This window comes from Aphanomyces invadans (assembly GCF_000520115.1).
Source record: "Aphanomyces invadans strain NJM9701 unplaced genomic scaffold supercont1.7, whole genome shotgun sequence".
NCBI lineage: Eukaryota > Oomycota > Saprolegniomycetes > Saprolegniales > Verrucalvaceae > Aphanomyces > Aphanomyces invadans.
This window is the reverse complement of record NW_008580152.1, coordinates 1149835-1167926: the sequence shown is the minus strand read 5'-3', so window position 1 is coordinate 1167926 and position 18092 is coordinate 1149835. Positions and strand designations below refer to the sequence as shown.

Sequence of the window (18092 nt, the reverse complement as noted above, 5' to 3'; positions counted from 1 at the left end):
TCCGTGCGCTGAAAGCATCGTTTTTGTACTGTAATTGATCCAGGTTGGATCACATTAGTGCCCATTTGTGCCACTGTAGGCATCCACACAGCGTGTACACATGGCCTCGCCCAATCAAGTACGGCCATTTCTGGTTTATCAAAACGTTCTTGGTCAGAAAGTGGCAATTTTCATCAAATTAACGCCTCTTTTCGCCTCTAAAGGCCACGAGTTTTTTCTCTAAATCCATCGATTTAGCGCAAAGCATGTGCCAAGACATGGACGAGGTCCACTCAATGCCTTGCTTCTCCAGGCTGACTGGCTGCTGGGAACGGCTCTGCCCAGTGATTACGACGTTCTCATCGACCTGTCCCATACAACCAGTCTTGTTCGATTGCCGGCAAATTTCAACGAGGGGGTAGTTGGGGGGATTGGTGTGCCGCTTCACTTCGACCTCTGCGTAATGCCGGGGGGGCTGAGCCACCGAAATGAATGTAGGCAGCGCCACGTTCCACCAAGCTCATACCAAGCAGCATACGCGAATAACCAAACGGACACAGGACCTGGCGTTGGGTACAACCCGTCCAGCGACCCTCCGGCCACAACATTGCGGCATTGCGAGTGCAGCACCGTCCACTTTATTGCTCATTTTTACACCAATCGAATCTCGTCAAAATGATTTCATCCATATTCATTGGCTTGAATTATAACCAATGATGGGAGGGCATTTCTATCTCAAGAGAACGAGATCCAGTTTGGCCAGACGGGGCGGCCACATCACCTTTGGACGTGCGCGGCTCAGGCCCTCGGCGCCGCATTCCGTCTTCCACACAAGGCCTGCTCACAGACCCGCTGGCGAGTCGTGCATACACAGCAACTAGCGCAAGCAGAGTCGATCGGCAGGTACGAGTTTGCAGAGACGAGATTGCGGAAGGTTCCACGATCCTCGTCTTAGGTTGACATCGTTCGTCGTCGTTACTATTGCCGGAAGGACACCATTTCGGAGGCAACGAAATCCTTTCTGAACGTGTTTCGACGAAACACGTCCAAGTCGTACGATCCGACACCCGCGTCTCCGATGAAGTCGCCGCCGCCGTCGCCACAGTATGCATTCAACGAGCGAACGTCGACGACGCACTCGATCACGGCGTCCCAGCGGCATCTTCATCACCCCCATGTCCTCAGCAGCCCCAGCTACAACGAAAAGACACCGAAGAAGGAAAACCGAACGATGTCCCAGATCCGGAACGGCCTCCGCAGCATCACACACAAAGCGTCATCTCTCTTTGACGACGCAACCTCGTCGTCGTCGCGACGTCAACACCATTCATCCAGCCAAAGCGAACACTCTCGCACGAGCTCCCAGGTCACTTTGTGCCAATCTCCCAGCGCAACGCCTGTCGTCGCCCTCCATCTCGCAGGAAGTCCCAGGATCATCGACGACTCTGAAGACACACCCTCGTCTGACCAAACGACGACCTTATTATACATTCGAGACTTGACCCCGGACCCTCGAAAACTCCTTCGCTGCCGAGGTAGCTCGGCGCTAGTACGCAGTGTGATTCGAGCCAACATGATCGACTGCATGTCGTGCAAGTGGGCGTCGGGGTACTTTTCCTACGTGTCGTATGGTGTTCGCCGAAAGCAACTGACCAGTACGTGCCCCTCGAGACACTCCTTCGGCTCACACGTCGACTTTGTTGTAGCGCTGGAAGCGAACTCAGTGCGGTGGCTCATCTGCCAGTACATCATCCTCGAGGCGTCGCGGCGCAACGCCGTGCAGCAAGCTCTTCGCGACCAACTCACGAGAAAACTCACGGACTTTCGCATTGCAGTGCAGTGCGTGTCTGGCATGACAGTCGTTAAATACGGCCGCAAGGGGAAACCGCACACGACGCAACTCATCGTCGAGAACGCCGATGTGATTCGGTGGACGCCGAAGCTCGGCCACCATTTGACGTCCATGTTGCAGCAACAGAAGCAAAAGAGCATCTCGCTGTCGACCGTGATTTCCATCCAGAGCGGCATTAAGAGCGACGTGTTCCGCAAAGCTTTTAAGGAAGCCAAAGGCACGCTCGACCCGGCGTGCTGCCTGTCGCTGGTGACTCCCACACGGTCGCTGGACGTCGTCACATCGAGCCGCCAGCAATGCGACTGGCTCCAGCGCAGCATCTCGCTCATGGTGGCGCAGGCACATGAGAACGAGAAGAAGGCGAGCATGCATGTGGAAACTACAATCATGAAGAAACTCGGCGGCATGACCGTGTATAAGCACGGCCGCAAGGGCAAACCACACAAAACCAACTTGAATGTTGACAAGTATGGCGAAATCACGTGGAAAGGCAAGAGCGGCGGGGCGATCTTGCTTCAGGAAGTGCAAGAGCTGCGACTCGGCCATGCCACTGCCGTGTTCCGGCGACTACCACAAAAGGCCAACCCGAAGCACTGTGTCTCTCTTGTGACGGCGTCGAGGACGTTGGATTTGGAGCTTCACTCGGAAAGCGAACGGGATTACGTCGTCATTGCGTTCCGGTAGGTGTTGTGGATGGCAATGTCATGACGGTGTGGCGCATTTTGGTCGACTCGTCTTTCCGTTCATCGTGTCCGATGTGTTTGGTCCTCATGTTGTTTCGCTTGTAGATATCTCCTCAACAAGATGCGAGATCGCGCTCGGGAAGCCAAACGAATGAAGGCCGAACGTGGTGTCCGTCTTCTCCAAGAAGCGTACCAGTATCACGCGAGCCGCATGCAGCTGCAATCCCAACCAGTTGGTTACGACCTCGAACGATACCCTGGCAGCAGTCCTCCACCATCTCCCACGGCTGCATCATACTCGCAGTCCCCGTTTCCATCGTCCCCGGTCGCACTGGAACGATATCCGCAATCGCCAGCCATGCTGCCTCCTCCTCCGTCGCCATACTCTCAAGGACCGTACGCGGTGTCCCCCTCGTCATCGTTCTCGTCACCGCAGTTCCAACTGGAATCCAAGGTCCTCTCTCCACATTCGTCCGCCAAGCCCATACACGTCTCGAGGCTACCCCCCCACCAATTCCCCACATCCACGTCGTCCATGCGGGTGATGAAGCAGTCATTAGTGCCGTCTGCTACCTCGTAATCTATACATTTGTAACTCCACCGCGACCCCGTGCGTTCGGCACCGATCTGTTGGCTTCAAAAATCGACACGTCGCAACACGAACATGCCGTTGGCAATGCAAGCTCCCGATCGTTTTCTAGCCAACGACGATTCCCATCGACCTCCACTTGAATGCGCTGCGCACAGTGGCATGAACCACTTGCCCATCGCCATGTTCGGAGCACTGTCGGCAGACCATCGGTGGGGCACGACACCTGCACGCACGTTGCTCACCGTTCGAGAGCGATGCTTCCTATCGCACTTGGGGTCAGCGACGGCGCGAGATGGCGTGCCACCGATTTTTACTCCAAAGTTGGGACCGATATTTTCTTCTATTCGCGCAAGTCGCTGGGATGAATCATCACCCTAGGAGCGTGTCGTCGCCGGGGGCTGCGAACACTGGTGCGACTAAACTCTGAAGGTAGAGTTGCTGCTTGAGTTCTTGGTCGTATCGCATGCGCTCCTGCGCTCGCGCGGTGGCGACGCGGGCCGACTGAATTTCTCGTAGCGCTGTGTAATGCATCTCTTCCAGCACGTCGAGTTGGGCCATGCTGCACGACGCCAAGTACGGAGTTTGGCCAGGAACAAGGCCCACGGGGCTTAGGGCGACGTGCTGGGACAACGGCACGGCCGTGTGCATGTCTTCTTCCAACGACGTGAGAGTTTTGGTCATCCCGGTCGACGGATCCCCTTCGATGGCGACCAGACCCACGCACGCTGCTTGTGTCTGGGCCAAACCGTTGTGCTGGAGCGACGCACGGAGCAAAGCGAGGCCGCACCGGGCGCATCTACGCGATGCTACGTGTCAGGACATCTGGCCTGGTTCCACCACACTTACGCGACAGGCACACAGCGGTGGCAGTATAGTTGCTGGCAGGCTGGGCATTGTAAATTGTCGTGGATCCAGTCGCCACAAGTTCCGCACGCAAGCATGACCAGCGCATCTCGGACATTCTGGTCCAACTGGTGCAGCCACGCGAGTTTATCGGTCGGACGAAATGGCACGGAGCCCTTGCGGTAAGTGCGGTCGCTCCAAACCGTGCGATTGCTTCCTCCGCTATATAGCATCGATGGGGCCGTGGCTGCTGATGTTGGCGGCGACATTGTCATAGGCGCCATCGTCTACATGACGCGATGACAGTCGAATGGCTGACTGATCAGGTGTGTCGTACGAGGGAGGTGGGTCTGTGGTGTAAGAACGGAATGGATGTCGAGCTTCCGATCGTGTACCGAGGGGTCGAAACCACGTCTTTGTGATGGAAGTGATTGCTTGGAGGACTGTCCGGTGTCGAGACTTGAAAACGGCGAACACGACTGGGGGACTTGGGCGATGCTGCTTCTGGAGCTGCCACCAGCACAGGAGGCACAACGAGCGACTCAGGTGTCACTCGATGCGTCGGAGCGATTTCTTCGTCAACTTCCCGCATCAATCTCTGCGCAATCGGTGGAAACGTAGGTTGGGTGTGTGTTTGAGGTGCAGTCGAAGCTGGTTTCATCGAATGGACTTCGGACGCAATGTGTGTAGCATCACTTTGTTCCAACCCCACTCCATGTGGAGTCACTGGCTGGTGTTTGCCGGCGTCTTTCTTTTCGTGAGACTGCTTGCGGCACACTGTTGTCCAAGCGTCCTCTTCCACTGCGGGCTGCGGCACTTGCACAGCTTGAAGGCCAGTACTAGAACCAAAAATCAGTCGAAATTGCTTCAATGAATCTGTACCACTCGTACGTGGATGCCTGCACTGTGCGATTCGTTTGCGAGCCCAACTTGACTTGTTCGTCCGATGCGTCCGAGTCGTCGTCGTCGTCGATATCTCGTGTCGCAGCAGTCGCCGGCAGACTATGTGTGTTGAATGCATTTGGTGGGGGCGTTGCTGGTTTGTTGGCGAGTTGCTGTTTTTTCTTGGCCGCGCTGTTTTTCTTTTGTTTTTTCTTCTTTTTGGTTGATTTCCCAGGCGTGGCGACGCCCAGGGACGGGTCGTCTTCGAGCTCGAGCATGGTTCGCATGCGCTTGTTCACTTCCTCTTCGAGTTTTGCCCAGTGCACTTTAAGAAATGCGACGCATGGTTCGCTGCCTTCGCATCCCGTTTGCTCGGCTTCCTGTCGGTTCCGTCCCAACCGTCAACAGTGAATTCACATGACAAGAACGTCGCGTCGGGTAGCTTCGTACCTCCAACGGTGTCTGGCCCACGGCATTTCGAATCGTGATGTCTGCCCCGCCCGCCAGCAAGGCGTGACAGCATTGCAAATACCCGCACGACGCCGCCAAGTGCATCGCAGTGCTTCCATCTCGGTCTTGGACATTGACCAGTTCGGGGCACCTACATCACGATAGCATGAATAGCGACGGGACGACATCCAACTTGAAGGGACACAAAATCCGACAAAAATGCCTCTCACTGAGCACACTTGCCGAGGCAACGGAAGGAGGGGAAGGAAAGGGATACAAATCCAAAACAAAGTGGCTGATATGAATCGAAATGGTATGAATATGCTCGCCAAAGTCAGCGAGCATCGAATCAGAAAACACTAGGTTCGTAGAAACCGACGGCATCGATGAAAGGCGTACCGTTCGAGGAGCATGGTGACGATGGCTTTGCGCGCTGCATCCGTGGCTTCATCCGACTCCTCTCCAATCATAGTCGCGCACATGAGGGTCGTGGCGCCGTAGTGGTTGGTCACTCGTGGATCAGCACCATGGCGGAGGAGCACAGCCACTGCCGCGTCGCGGCCTTCGATGCATGCCCACACCAACGGCGTGTCTACAAGCAACGACTCGTGGGTAAACGACCTCTACAAGACCAGATGTCATACACACCCGCATTGATGTTCCAAAAGTCGATCTGGGTTGTGTGTTTGCACATTTCTTCGACAATGTCCGGGTCTCCGTTCTGGTACAGGAACACGGAGTCAACATGGACGATTGGTGACTGCATCTTGGGTACTGCGGCACCAAGATGCGTCCAGATTGCTTACTTTGGCGGCGAAATGAAGGGCCGCGCTCCTGAGTTCGAACGTCCGAAGGTTTGCGTCAGCGTTGCGTCGCAAGAGTTCTAGCACGACGTCACGATTGCCTTCCGCTACGACAACAACAATTGAGAAATATGCACGCACGAAATCGATGGACAAGTACGGCGACGCACCAGCAGCAATCATGAGCGCGGAAAAGCCATCGACGTCCACCGAGTTCAACAACTCGCCTTTGACGTCGCTGCTGAGGAGAAAGCGAAGAGTCTCAACGTTTCCTTCCGCTACACGCGCGAGCGTTGAGCACGGGCGGGAAGAATATCAGACGACAAACAAACCTGCGCATTCAAAGTACGCGCGCGACATGGACTCTGTATCCATTTCGAAGTCAAACTCGATACCGAGATCCTCCAGCAGATGCAGTGGCACATCAACTTCATCGGCCTACTTACATCGCGATGATAGTTCCTCACGGCCTTTGAGAATCTCTATGCGCATCCATGACATACGCACCTCGATAGCATGCCGCAGTTGCGATGGCAGCATGTCGTCGGCCAAATTGGTGCTGGTGGCGCCGTCGGCGTTCGGTCACTTTTCCGGATACGATAAACGGATTTATACGGATGACTCGCCACCGTTTCAAACACGTTTTAGACACGTCTTCCAATTTGATGCATTTTAAATATGATTTCAGTATTTTAAACATTCACATGTGTGAAAAACTGCAGAGCTTTGCCATTCTCGGCTGTGTGTGCCTTTGCCATGACGTGGTGCGACTCAGATCGCTTTAATATCGTCCACGATGGTCACATGTGTCGCGAACGGAGCCACTGATCTCCGGGCCACATGAGCCGTCGTAGTCATCGTGTACGCGCCGTGCACGGCACTGCTAAGTACGCAGCTTTCCCATCAAATGTGCCCCTCAACCTCATAGAGGCATCCTCGCCGAGCCAACAGGATTTCTGCCGCGATGTCCTTGCAAAAGCAATACAGATCGTGTCCACAGCTGCTCCCTCTTTGGTCGCAACTTCAAGTGTAACCGACAATGGCTTTCAAGAGAAGGTTGAAACGGCCACATCACGCGGCGGTTGTGCGACTGGCACTCGTCGATGTCTCCATCACTTGGTAAAAGTGCTCGACTCCCGTCGTGCTGGATGCTTTATCTTCGCTGCCTCGTCGTCACGTTGGCGCCGTCGATCCACGCTGCGTCCTTCGTGCGCAAGGGTGACGAAATCTTGGTCAGCCATACAGCGTCATTGGCCACCGTGGATGCATCAACGGGTGCGTCGTCGATTTTGCAGTTGCTGCCGGCTTCTCCAGCGTTTACAGCAGGCCAGCAGTCGCGAGCTGTTGCCGTGAGTCGCGACGTCATGAACACGTTGCAAACGGTCCGAGGAGGCTCACCCACGTTTTACCAAAACTTGTACGCGGCGCTACAAGTGTGCTACTGCGATCACTTGAATAGTCAGTATCCGCACATGCCATCGGACGAGCTCAACGCAGTGTGGCCGGCTCAGATGCCGCCCGGCGCGGTTGTCCCTCCCTACGTTCGCCTCGTGCACCACTCGCATCCGAACGCATTGAAAGATCGCACCACGGGCGCTTGCATTCCGTCAGCGAATCCGTCCCCGAGCATTGCCGCCCAGTACGCCAACGGGTACTGCGAAGTCACGGCCAATTGCTACTGGAACGGTACAGTGCCCTGCACACCTGCAGCGGGTACTTATGCTCCCGCCATGTAGACGTCGTCAATAGTACCGCCACGACTGACAGAGCCCCAACGTATTCAATCTTGCAATCGACTCTGCCAACGACAACACTACCATCGTTAATTGACGCAAAGGAAACGATGACGTCATGGGCAAAGAGCGTCGCGGTGTGCGTCGCACCCGCCATTGTCCTGGGAATTGTCAGTCTCGTCACGACCTTGCTCTTCCTAAGTTGCCGCTGTTGTTTTAACAAGTGCGGAGGCCGCAGCGCGAGGCCGGAGGGGTACTCGTGCCTCCAAAGGGCCATCCCTATCGTGGTGTTTGCCGTCTTTGGTGCGGCTATCCTTGGCCTGACACTCTGCGCGCTGCTGTACAACACAGTGATCGTTGACAGCGTCGACCAACTTTTTGAGAACCTATTGGATCTTGTTCAAGACGTCGTGCGGTGGATTCAAATGGCAGAGGTACCCCTCGTCCACGTGCGAGATAGCGTCGAGAGCGCTGTCGAATCCATTTCGACGCAACTCGTCACATCCGACTTCATTGAGAATGGCCTGAACGGCATTGTCGCGCACCTCCAGCAGTAAGTGCTGTTTTCGTCCCCCATCGACCTTTCGCCTGTGTGCCGAGGTTTGCAGTGCCTCGAAATGACGTGTTCTTGCTGGGACATTTTGTAGGTTTGCGAACGAGACGTCCGGCGTGGTGCTTCCCCATGGTTGCACGCTTGGTGTGGACACAATTTGCATCGCATGCGACGTGTGCACTGCTGTGAATTCTCTCGCTGCTAGCGCAACGAGCCAAATGGAAGCCGTCGCTGCCAATGGGATCGTTCAGCTGCAATCGACGCGGTGAGTCCCACTAGAAGATGGTCGAGGTGTCGAGCGATGTTGAAGAACCTGACGACGTTGCGCTTGTGGCAGGAGCACGATCGTAAGCACGCTCGTGGGCACAAAGGACTCGATCAAGAGCGCTGTCAACGCAGGTGTCGATGTCGTGCATGGTTTCGTCCCTCTATTTGTCGACGCCAACTCGACCATTCGGTGGGTCCCCCATTTTCACACACGTTTGAAATGTCCATTCGGTTGCACACTTGCGAAATGTCCACTATGCTCCCAAGCACATGCCGCCTGGCATGCGAGCTTCAAAAATTGGTGGGCACTGACGTGACTTCTTCTGCGTCGTAGAAGCACGCAAGCGACGTGGCTAGACCAAACGGTGGTTCGACGTGGCGCGATCCTCGGGTTGTTTGCCGTCGCCATCGCGATTCTCGCGCTGGGAACAGTCGGGATTGTGTTGGGGCTGACACCGCTGCGGTGCCTTGCAATCGAACTTCATCTCGCGTATGTACTGGGTACGCACAGCACCACTTGAACAGCACTATCTCGATGGCTTGTATTCACTAAAGGCACTGGTAGGATTTGTGGCGCTGCTATTCTTGTGCATTGTGTCGGCCGTGTTCCTCGCGTTCAGTGTGCTCCTTGGCGACATGTGCCAGCTCACGTCGATCGCTGCAACGGACTGGTCGCCCGTCTTTGGTGCGAGCGGAGGCAACGCGCTCAACGCGTGCTTCCACAACGAATCGTTCCTGCACGCGCTGCATCTGGACGACGCGCTGTCGTTTGCCGACGTCATTGAGATTCCTACCATCGATCTGACGAGTATGCTCGCCTTCGACGCGCTCGACCAGTTCGCCCGAGCGATTCTATCCGTACGTGGTTGTGGAATTGCCTCCAACAAATTGTTCATCGCTCACGTGGCGCCAGGCGGACACTTCGACGTTTGACGTGAATCCATCTCAAATCGTCCAATTGCTAAATGTATACACGTCCGAGACTCTCCTCGCTCCCAATTTTCAGCAGTTGAGCCCCGAATGCAACCCCCACGACGGCGAGTACACGATCGCAACCATCCTGACCCCGTGGGTCGCCAATGGGGAAGCATTGCATGCCCACAACGTGTCGTCGGCCGCCGCGTACATCGCATCACGCTACGCCCCGTACCGAAGCGCATGCGCGTCAACCGTCACGACCACTTGTGCCCGCAGCGCCCCGTGCGCGTACGACGAGTTTGTCACGGAGCTGTACACCAACGTACGCTGCTGGACTTGGACATTCGTGTCAAGTGATGCGTGCGTGATGTAGACGAGCACCGTCGTGTCGATTTCAACCGACGCCGACGCGTTCGTGGCCAAGATGCATCAAAGCATGACGCGCCTGCAAAACTACACGGGCGCTTTCAAGGTGCTGCGGATGCACCCATGAGAGTTGTGAAGGGCGGCGCGAGTGCATGACTCTCCTGGCGTGACTTGTGTTGCGACCGCATGAGCATCGGGACTAACGTCGGCTTTGTTTTGTACAGACCAATGTGACAACACTCGTGGCCAGCTTGGACAACGTCGGGGACACGCTCCAATCGTCACTCGTCCAAGACGTGACCGCGTTTAAGGCGTCGATGAATTGCACCTTTGTCGCGACGAACTATGCCAACTTGCACGACGCTCTGTGTGGTATGTCGTGATGCGATGGCTGTGGCGTGGTGGCATCTATGGTCGGTTGTAGATGAGCTCACGCCCGCGATGCTCATGGTGGCGCTGTGTCTCTTCCTATCTGGCTGCTGCTTGATCCCCGTCAACGTGTGCCTCATTTTGCTTGTCAAGCGGCTGCGCGCGCGGTCGCTGTCGTCCACGGAAAAGATTGCGTGCTAAAGGTCTCGTACGCGACCGATGAAGTGCCACCCACGACGCCAACTTTCAAGTGTAGCTACCTCACCACTCGTATCCTGAACGACGGCACGCTTATATACATGTGGCTGCACGCCGATGGATCCCTGCGCAGGTTCAGGTCGTGCGACCACGCGCCAACAGCGATAGGAGATGTGTCCATCCTTTCTACCGCTGCAGTGCGGTCGCGCAGGTTGCTCGCATGCGGAAGCGACGTCGTGCCGTGTCGGCATCGATGCAATTTCGGATTCAGTTGACCACGTTGGACGTCGACGAGTACGTGCCGACGATTCCACGTGTCGTGGGAATATGGCGACGGAGTGTTGCAAGTCGTGCCGATGAAAAAAAAACGTTGTGATTTCATGCAACGTTGCTACGACGCCTACTTGTACTTGGTGTCCATCTCGGCGGCGCCGCCCGTGTGCTTGTGGCGCAGTCGCTTGACCATGATGATGAGCGTGATGATGACCGGGATGAGGAAGATGCCCATGAGGAAGAGGAAGAGCGAGATCATGAGGAAGGACGGCACCATGTTCACGCAAAACTCGTCCGTGAGTTGCTTGTACGTGTCGGCGACAAATGCGCACCGCATGCGGGCCTTGATCAAATTGACGTCTGCAATGAGCGACGAACCGAGGTCGTTCCCGATGCCGGTCAGCGTCATCGTCAGGCTCGTCACGTTGTCCTTGAACGTGTCAACGTACCCGACCAAGTTGTTCATGGAGGTCGTCATGTTGGTGACAAAGACGGCGGCGTCGCGCTGAATGATGCGCAGTGTGCTCGCGTTGCGCCAGATTTCCGTGACAAAGTCCGAGTAGTGGCAGGTTGCGGACGAAGCCATGCACTGCATGGGCCGGCTGTTGCATTGGGCATTCTACAACGATCCTCGTCAAGGTCTCCAATGGACAAGGCCATGACGAGAGAAGGAGGCACGCACCTTGGGAGTGTACCGAGTCTGCATGTACGTCTCGGCCGTCGTGGACGGCGCTGCGTCCGAGTTGGCCGTCCACGGCGTCAAGATGTTGGCATCCGTGTAATGTCCGTCCGCGACGACGCACCCGCCGGCGTTTACGTTCGTCTGCGAGTTGAGGGCGTTCACAAACTGCTGAATCGCGGCCGGGTCGAACGAAAACGTCGACGTGGTCGTCGACCCGATGGTCTGCGAGAACGCCGTGAAGCTGGAAAAGTCGAGCATCGTGCCAAGATCGATCGTGGGGAACTGGATCTTGTCGGCGAATGCAAACTGGTCCGACAGCTTCATGACGTCGACGAGCGATTCGTTCTTGAAGCACGCGTCCACAATCTTGGCGTCTTCGCCGAGCGCGATGGTCCAGTTGCCCGAGATCACATCCGAGACTTGGCAGATGTCGCCGAGGAGGACGCTGACGGCAAGGAAGACGGCCGACAAGATGAACGTGATGATGATCGCAATGAACGCGATGATGTACGCGACGTGCATAATGACGACGAGGCATCGCAGCGGCGTGAGACCAAACAGAATTCCGAGCAGTCCCAGCACAATCACGACAATCGCGAGGGCAAACAGCGCGATGATGCCGTACTTGGTCACGGCCGTGTTGCTGTTCCACTGGGTTTGGATGTCGACGACGGGCGCCGTGTTCGACTTGAGCGTGTCCATGAGCGTGTCCTGCGTCGTTACTGCCATCTTGACGACGTCTTGGATCGTGTCGCTGGCGCCGATCAACAGCGACTTGATCGACGACCGAGTCTCTTTCAAGCCTACACAGCGCCGCCACGACGTCGTCACAACGGGGATGCGTGCACGTGAACGTACTCTTGACGCCGGCGCCGGCGGCCGCGTCGATTTGTGTGCTGACCGTGTTGATTTGCGTGTTGATGTTTGTGCAAGCCTGGCACGCCGTGCAAAAGAGATCACGACCGACGACGCAGTGGAGCGGCAGGGTGACCCCATACGTCTGGGCCTCGAATGCCGTGAGCTGGTTCATGATCCCGGAGAGGCCGGTTTCGATGAACCCCGAGTTGTCGAGCTGCGTCGAAATCTGGACGCCAGAGATTCACGTCAGGGTATGCACGGAGAAGGCGCCGAACGTACCTTGCTCGAGGACAACACCACGTTGTCACCAATGTGCTTGAGCGGCGACAAAAGCGATGCCACCCACGTCGTGATCGTGTCGATGAGGGCCAGCATGATCTCAAAGATCTTGGACACGGACGTCGTGACGATGCCATAGTACACGTACGAGAGCGCGGCGAGGACGAGGATCGCGATCGCAAACAACAGGTAGAACAGGATCGGGAGGAACTTTTCCATGCAGTTGTACCCGCCTGGCTTGCCGTTGCGGCCCCCGCACTTGTTGCAGCAGCAGCGGCACAAGATGAAGAGCAGGATGCTCAGAATACTCAAGACGAGGAGAATGATGGACGGCACCACGACGGCGCCGAACCCCTTGGCATACGTTTGAACAAATGCTTTGGCGTCCGAGATGCGGTATGCGCCGTCGGGAGGCTGCGGGCCCTGGAGAGTCGAGTACTTGGGGCCGCGGTCCGTCAACGCCGTCTCGTCAATGGGAGCCCAGTAGCAATTGGGCTTGACTTCGCACAGCCCTTTGGCGTAGTTGGCCGCGACAACCCCCGTCGGGCGGGCGACATGGATGCACGCCCCCGTTTCATTTTTCAGCGCGAGTTTGCTGTCCTTGGAGACAAACCTTGGGGGCCATGACGTGAGGACGATGGTGAAACACAGGGATGACAAGGGACGTCGTACCGAAAGTAGGGGGCAATGCCTTCGTCGGGACCGGTCCACACCGCGTTGGTTTCTGCGGTGTCGGCGTGGCCATCCTTTGCGCATTGTTCGTCGCACATGAGAATCTGGACCGTAGTGATTAAGTTGGCGTAGAACGTGGGGTCGCCGCCTCGCAGGTTGGTCAGGAACTTGAGCGCATCTTGGCTAAATTTCTTGGCCGAATCGAGTGTTTCATTGTTTACTTCGGGAACATCCACCAAGCGACGTAGGGAGGCGTGGTGCGAATACTCCAACGGGTTGGTGGCGGCGGCGGGATTGGCGCCGAACAGGGCGACAGTGGCGGCGGCTGTCGCGGCGGCGCGCAGCACGAGCTGCATGGATGCTTTGGCTGCCGTAGCGCGCTTCGAAAGCAAAAGTGATCTCCAGGGTCGCCACACGCTGAAGAAGTACACGACGATAAATTTGGCCCACGGGCACCATCGTTCTTGGCCATGGTGTTGCGTTGATCTATTCCTAGCTCCCTCCATCCCCTCCTGCATCAAACTAGGAGCTAAAGATAGCCGTTCCCTGCTACCACATTCCCACCGCTTATCGCCCATCGCGAAAGGCATCTCGGACAAGAATGCCTATATTTAAGTTGGAAGGGTGCCATGCCACCATCTTTGGCCATGAAGTGAGGAGTCTCGTCATTGGGTTGAGGCTACAAACCAAGTGGTTAAGCGGTTATCGCGACGATGCTCGGGCGCCTGCAAAACCACACGCGAGAGGTGGGGTTGGCTGGCTTCACATTGAACCACTTGGCGACGAGGATCGGGTACACTTCTTTCACGTGGGGGGTCATTGCCAGAGTCTGGCGAGACCGTCGAAGGCGGTTTGCCAACACCAAGAGGCGAATGCGGTACACGCGGCTGTACACTCGCCAGAATCGGCCCTGGATGGTGCGACTGTCAAGCGAGTTGGAGGGCAATAGTTGTACCGATTGAAAGTGGCGCCACGCAGCTTGGATAAGGATGGCGGCCCGCCGAACTTGGCCGAGAACATCGAGATGAGTCGAATGGACGAGGCAGGAAAAGTACTTTTGTTTGGACGCGAGCAGCATGACGGCAAAGCTAAAGGAAGATGCCCAGGGGTACAAATGTGAGTGGGTTGGCCATGACGTACCGGCTTCGAACAAAGCCTTGAATGAGGCGGACAGCGTTATCGATGTGCAGCTTGGCAATGACGTGGAGGGGTCTGGGGCTACAACTCGAGGAAGGCGGCCTTCGCCTCACAGGTAGCACCACATGAACGAGCCACCGGTGGATGCAAGCGTAGGGCAATGGGGCACTTTGTACTTTTCGTACGAGCTGTCGAGGGTCGAAAGTTGAGGCGGTGACATGCCGACAGAAGATGAGGCGGTGCAATGGCGGGTGTGGAATGGCCAGTGAACGCAAAACGGGGGCAGGGATGATCGATACCCCTGGATGCAGTTGATAAAGGACCTACAAGTGGTGAGCTTCATCATGGAACCATCATGAAAATACCTGCTGCACCCACAACTGCAACGAATGTACGAGTTGGACGTGTTTGAGCGGTCGCAGTCTTGGTTTGCGTCGAGGCGGAAGACGTCGAGGGGGTTCGGTCGCCTTGACCAGACGCGTTGGTTTGGCCGGTGCTTGGGGCTTGGTCGGCGGTGGTGCTGTTCGAACCTGGGGCACCTTCGCCACTGGGGGGCTCAGAGACGACTGTGTGGCAGCAACGGCGATGGCCATGGACACACCCAATGCCACCAGCGCTTTCGCCACGATCGAGGCACACGTTGGCAAGCCCATTATCCGCCGACGGTCGGGGCATATATAGGTTGGAGGTTTCCAGGCGAAACTCCGCAGTTACAGCGGCAAACTAAGGTCAGCCGCTTGGGTGCATTTGCATGATCCAATTCCACCGTCCTCAGGCTGTGCGATCAAGTTGGTGCATTTCTCGAAAAAAGTCGTGCGTCGATGGGCAGAGCTCCCTGTAGACCCGACTGATGCGCCTGACATCTTCGATTCGAGCGGCTCTGGACAATCCACTGCATTTGAATACGGTGCGTCGTAGTTATACTGTTATTGCCATCGACCAGGAACGTGCCGCCTGAGGAAGCGCGCAGTCCCTCGCTACATCATGCGAATTTCGAGCTGGTTTAACCGTTCGTTCACACCGAGAGGGAGTCGGATCTTGATCATGCCAGAGAACGACACGACTGCCCGCGCCTTGTCCCTCAGTTGCTTGCACATGTGCCCCTGGGTCTCGACCGCCGGGATCGACGCCTTCGTGCGCTCCGTCTCCCATACGAGACACTCCATGTACCCCACGAGGAGGAGGTGTACGTTTTGTTGTACGCCTCGATCCATTGACATAAGCTGGTCGACGGCGGCTTGTTCTCCGCCCTACAAACGTTGTCCCGGTGGGAAATACAAACCACCAAAAATTGTGCGCTCGTACCGGCACCGGTAGAAGCGCCAGCGCTTCAATGAACACGATGCCGTCCGTGAATTTCTTGGCGTCCAACAGCTCCAGAAACAGACCAATGTTCATCAACGTCTGGAACGCCAGGGCCGCGCTACGCGCATGGTTCAGTGCAATGTCGAGCGCCCACGACGCCCGAAGCCACGTATCGGCAAAAGTTCGCGCGTGGTTAACCCACGTCATTCGGTCCTACAGCTCCAGCAACATTTCGTTACAAGGCCCGTCACTGATCCAGTCGACGTGGCATACCGGCGTAGAAAGCGTTCGAGTGAGCTGGGCGTTCAACAATACCATGCCGCCTTCGACATCGCCGACCAGCGTCAAAAGTTGCAGCGCGTCCTCATGCCGGCCTTGGTTTTGCGCTTGCTGGGACGCCCAGAGGACGATTTCGCGCACCTACACGATACACTGCTTCGTCAGGCTTGTCCCCCACCAAATCGCATCAACCGGCGCTTCCACACCGATCCCAACCTTTCGTCCGTGGTGCTACACACATGGTCGTACCTCTGTTCGGGTCTGGTACAAATCCAGCGCGCCAGGAATGCGGGAGCCATCCGTGGGATCGGTCGCCCCCGCCAGCGCTTGGAACGCGACCGTGTCGAGGAGGAGGTCGCTGCTCAGCGCGCGGACCATGTCGGCGTCAGGATGGCAGGCAATATACATGGCGGCGTCGCTCGGGTTGGTCGTTTGGAACTGGTGGATGTACTGTCGTAGGAGGCGGGTGAAAAAGTCGGGGTTGTTCGACTTAATGTGAGGAGCGAGTGAGATCGCAACGTGGACGGCTTCGACAACAAAGCCCTTGGCGGCCAGTGACTCGACGGCCGCGTCGAATCTCTGGCACACTACTAGCAGTCGCACGTACTCGAATACACCGCCCAGTGTCGTGTGGTTAAACTCGGACGGCTGGACGAGCGCGAGGACCTTGGTTGCGACGTCGAGAGGATCCGTGTGCTGCTGGCTGCAGAACTGCACTTGCCACAAAAAGTCTTCGATATTCTCGACCACGCCTGCGTTGCGGAAGAGGGGGTCGCGACCGGTCACCAAATTCACCACGGCCACTTCAAATCGGTTCGTTGGCAATGACGGCGACGATTTGTTCGTGGCCACCAACGTGTCAAATACGGTTGTGAGCTTGTGGTACAGCGCCGGGTTGGCCTGTTCCAACGGCTGCACTTTCTCTGCTGAGCTCGTCGACGCAATGTGCTGCAGCGCTTCCTGCAATTCCAACCATCCCATTCCCGTTAGTATGATGGTTCAACGCCATGATATTCATACGTACAATCACTAGCGGCAACGACGACGAACTCGACAATTGGCCCTCGGCCACCGCGATGGCGTCAGAAAGACTGCCGCTTCGAAGCAAGTAGTACACGACCGCCCACACCTGTTGAGGGGGCAAAATTTGCTGCACATCGCGAACGTACGTTAACACAAGCGCACGGCGGCCAAAGTCCCCACCCCGGGGCGCATTGAGCTGCGCCAGCTTCGTCTCGATGAAAACAACGTATCGCGATTCAAAAAACTTGCGTGCCCCGGCTGCAAGGGCGACAGATCGCAAGGAACTTGTGGACGAGCGGTGTTGGGTCATTTGGCCAAGGAGCTCCCACACGCACAGTGACTCGTGCTCGGCGGAATCAGTGGAGAGAGAAGGAGCCACCAACGACTTGGCGGCAGATGCAAACGCTTCGATGAGGTTGAACTCCGGTACGGAGAGGGATTTGGCCTGGAAATATGCACGGACGGCTGCCGCGTACACCTGCATGGCCTCGGACATGGCGCTGGGTTGTGTAGATGTCGTAGCTTTGGCAGCAGGAATGAAAGATGTAGATGTCGTCGACGGGAGGTTCACGGGACGCTGGGACGCGAGAGGAGCTGGGGTCGACTTGCCCTGGAGGTCCTGCATGAGCTTTGCTTTCGATGACTGGAACTCGCTCGTCAGCGCATTCATTGCACTCTGTTGTGCTGCACGCGTCGACGCTGCCAAAGCTTCTTCAATAGCAGTCACGACAATCATTTCGTGGTGGTGGCGGAGAAACCCGTCGAGGTCGCAAGCGCCGAGAGATTCCTTGGGCTCAAACGAGGCCTTTAGCTCGTGCTGGCGAAGTTCACGGCTGAGTTTCTCTGCGTCAAACCCACGTCCAGCCAAGAGGAATTGTGCCTTGTTCGTGGCTGAGGATGAAGCAGCGGCCGACGAGCCGAGCGACTTGGCGCTTGTGACGGCATGCAGCTGATCGAGACTACGTTGCAGTGAAGGGAGCTGGTCCATGCCCCGGGTGAGCTGCAACGAGTTCTGGTATAAACTTTCAAAGTCCAACTTTGGCTTCTTCGACGCCGTTTCATCTGGGATCGCCGCGCCGGCGCGGGTCACGGCGGC

At 56.6% G+C, this 18092-nt stretch overlaps 6 protein-coding genes across 9 annotated transcripts; 2 read left to right on the top strand and 4 right to left on the bottom strand.

Annotated features, from left to right (window-relative positions):
- Window positions 1-739: 739 nt before the first annotated feature.
- Window positions 740-3153, top strand: H310_04510 (hypothetical protein). The gene is made up of 4 exons (XM_008868891.1): window positions 740-882; window positions 935-1634; window positions 1686-2511; window positions 2620-3153. Exons 2-4 carry the CDS (start codon window positions 1058-1060, stop codon window positions 3092-3094), a joined length of 1878 nt encoding a protein of 625 aa, XP_008867113.1. The 5' UTR covers window positions 740-882; window positions 935-1057; the 3' UTR covers window positions 3095-3153.
- A 226-nt stretch (window positions 3154-3379) lies between these two features.
- H310_04509 lies at window positions 3380-6624 on the bottom strand (the record flags this gene model as incomplete). 2 transcript variants are annotated; one of them, XM_008868889.1, is made up of 11 exons in its annotated part: window positions 3393-3902; window positions 3953-4236; window positions 4287-4788; window positions 4841-5211; window positions 5282-5432; window positions 5681-5873; window positions 5930-6002; window positions 6088-6191; window positions 6255-6362; window positions 6417-6522; window positions 6592-6624. In XM_008868889.1, 11 exons carry the CDS (start codon window positions 6622-6624, stop codon window positions 3476-3478), a joined length of 2352 nt encoding a protein of 783 aa, XP_008867111.1. In that variant the 3' UTR covers window positions 3393-3475. The 2 variants fall into 2 exon arrangements, with proteins under 2 accessions (XP_008867112.1, XP_008867111.1); XM_008868890.1 differs by having other exon boundaries at window positions 3380-4236.
- A 563-nt stretch (window positions 6625-7187) lies between these two features.
- H310_04508 (hypothetical protein) lies at window positions 7188-10578 on the top strand (the record flags this gene model as incomplete). The annotated part of the gene is made up of 10 exons (XM_008868888.1): window positions 7188-7770; window positions 7821-8370; window positions 8465-8635; window positions 8708-8827; window positions 8972-9138; window positions 9203-9495; window positions 9551-9877; window positions 9929-10027; window positions 10146-10293; window positions 10346-10578. 10 exons carry the CDS (start codon window positions 7188-7190, stop codon window positions 10489-10491), a joined length of 2604 nt encoding a protein of 867 aa, XP_008867110.1. The 3' UTR covers window positions 10492-10578.
- Window positions 10579-10848: 270 nt separating this feature from the next.
- Window positions 10849-13686, bottom strand: H310_04507 (hypothetical protein). The gene is made up of 5 exons (XM_008868887.1): window positions 13253-13686; window positions 12581-13193; window positions 12302-12527; window positions 11444-12246; window positions 10849-11380 (listed from the first exon to the last, which is right to left on the bottom strand). Exons 1-5 carry the CDS (start codon window positions 13606-13608, stop codon window positions 10889-10891), a joined length of 2490 nt encoding a protein of 829 aa, XP_008867109.1. The 5' UTR covers window positions 13609-13686; the 3' UTR covers window positions 10849-10888.
- A 155-nt stretch (window positions 13687-13841) lies between these two features.
- On the bottom strand, window positions 13842-15090 carry H310_04506. 2 transcript variants are annotated; one of them, XM_008868886.1, is made up of 4 exons: window positions 14755-15090; window positions 14393-14712; window positions 14208-14340; window positions 13842-14162 (listed from the first exon to the last, which is right to left on the bottom strand). In XM_008868886.1, exons 1-4 carry the CDS (start codon window positions 15040-15042, stop codon window positions 13947-13949), a joined length of 957 nt encoding a protein of 318 aa, XP_008867108.1. In that variant the 5' UTR covers window positions 15043-15090; the 3' UTR covers window positions 13842-13946. The 2 variants fall into 2 exon arrangements, with proteins under 2 accessions (XP_008867108.1, XP_008867107.1); XM_008868885.1 differs by having other exon boundaries at window positions 13842-14340.
- A 152-nt stretch (window positions 15091-15242) lies between these two features.
- Window positions 15243-18092, bottom strand: H310_04505. 2 transcript variants are annotated; one of them, XM_008868883.1, is made up of 5 exons: window positions 16998-18092; window positions 16223-16933; window positions 15968-16114; window positions 15695-15907; window positions 15243-15639 (listed from the first exon to the last, which is right to left on the bottom strand). In XM_008868883.1, exons 1-5 carry the CDS (start codon window positions 17982-17984, stop codon window positions 15367-15369), a joined length of 2331 nt encoding a protein of 776 aa, XP_008867105.1. In that variant the 5' UTR covers window positions 17985-18092; the 3' UTR covers window positions 15243-15366. The 2 variants fall into 2 exon arrangements, with proteins under 2 accessions (XP_008867105.1, XP_008867106.1); XM_008868884.1 differs by having other exon boundaries at window positions 15695-16114.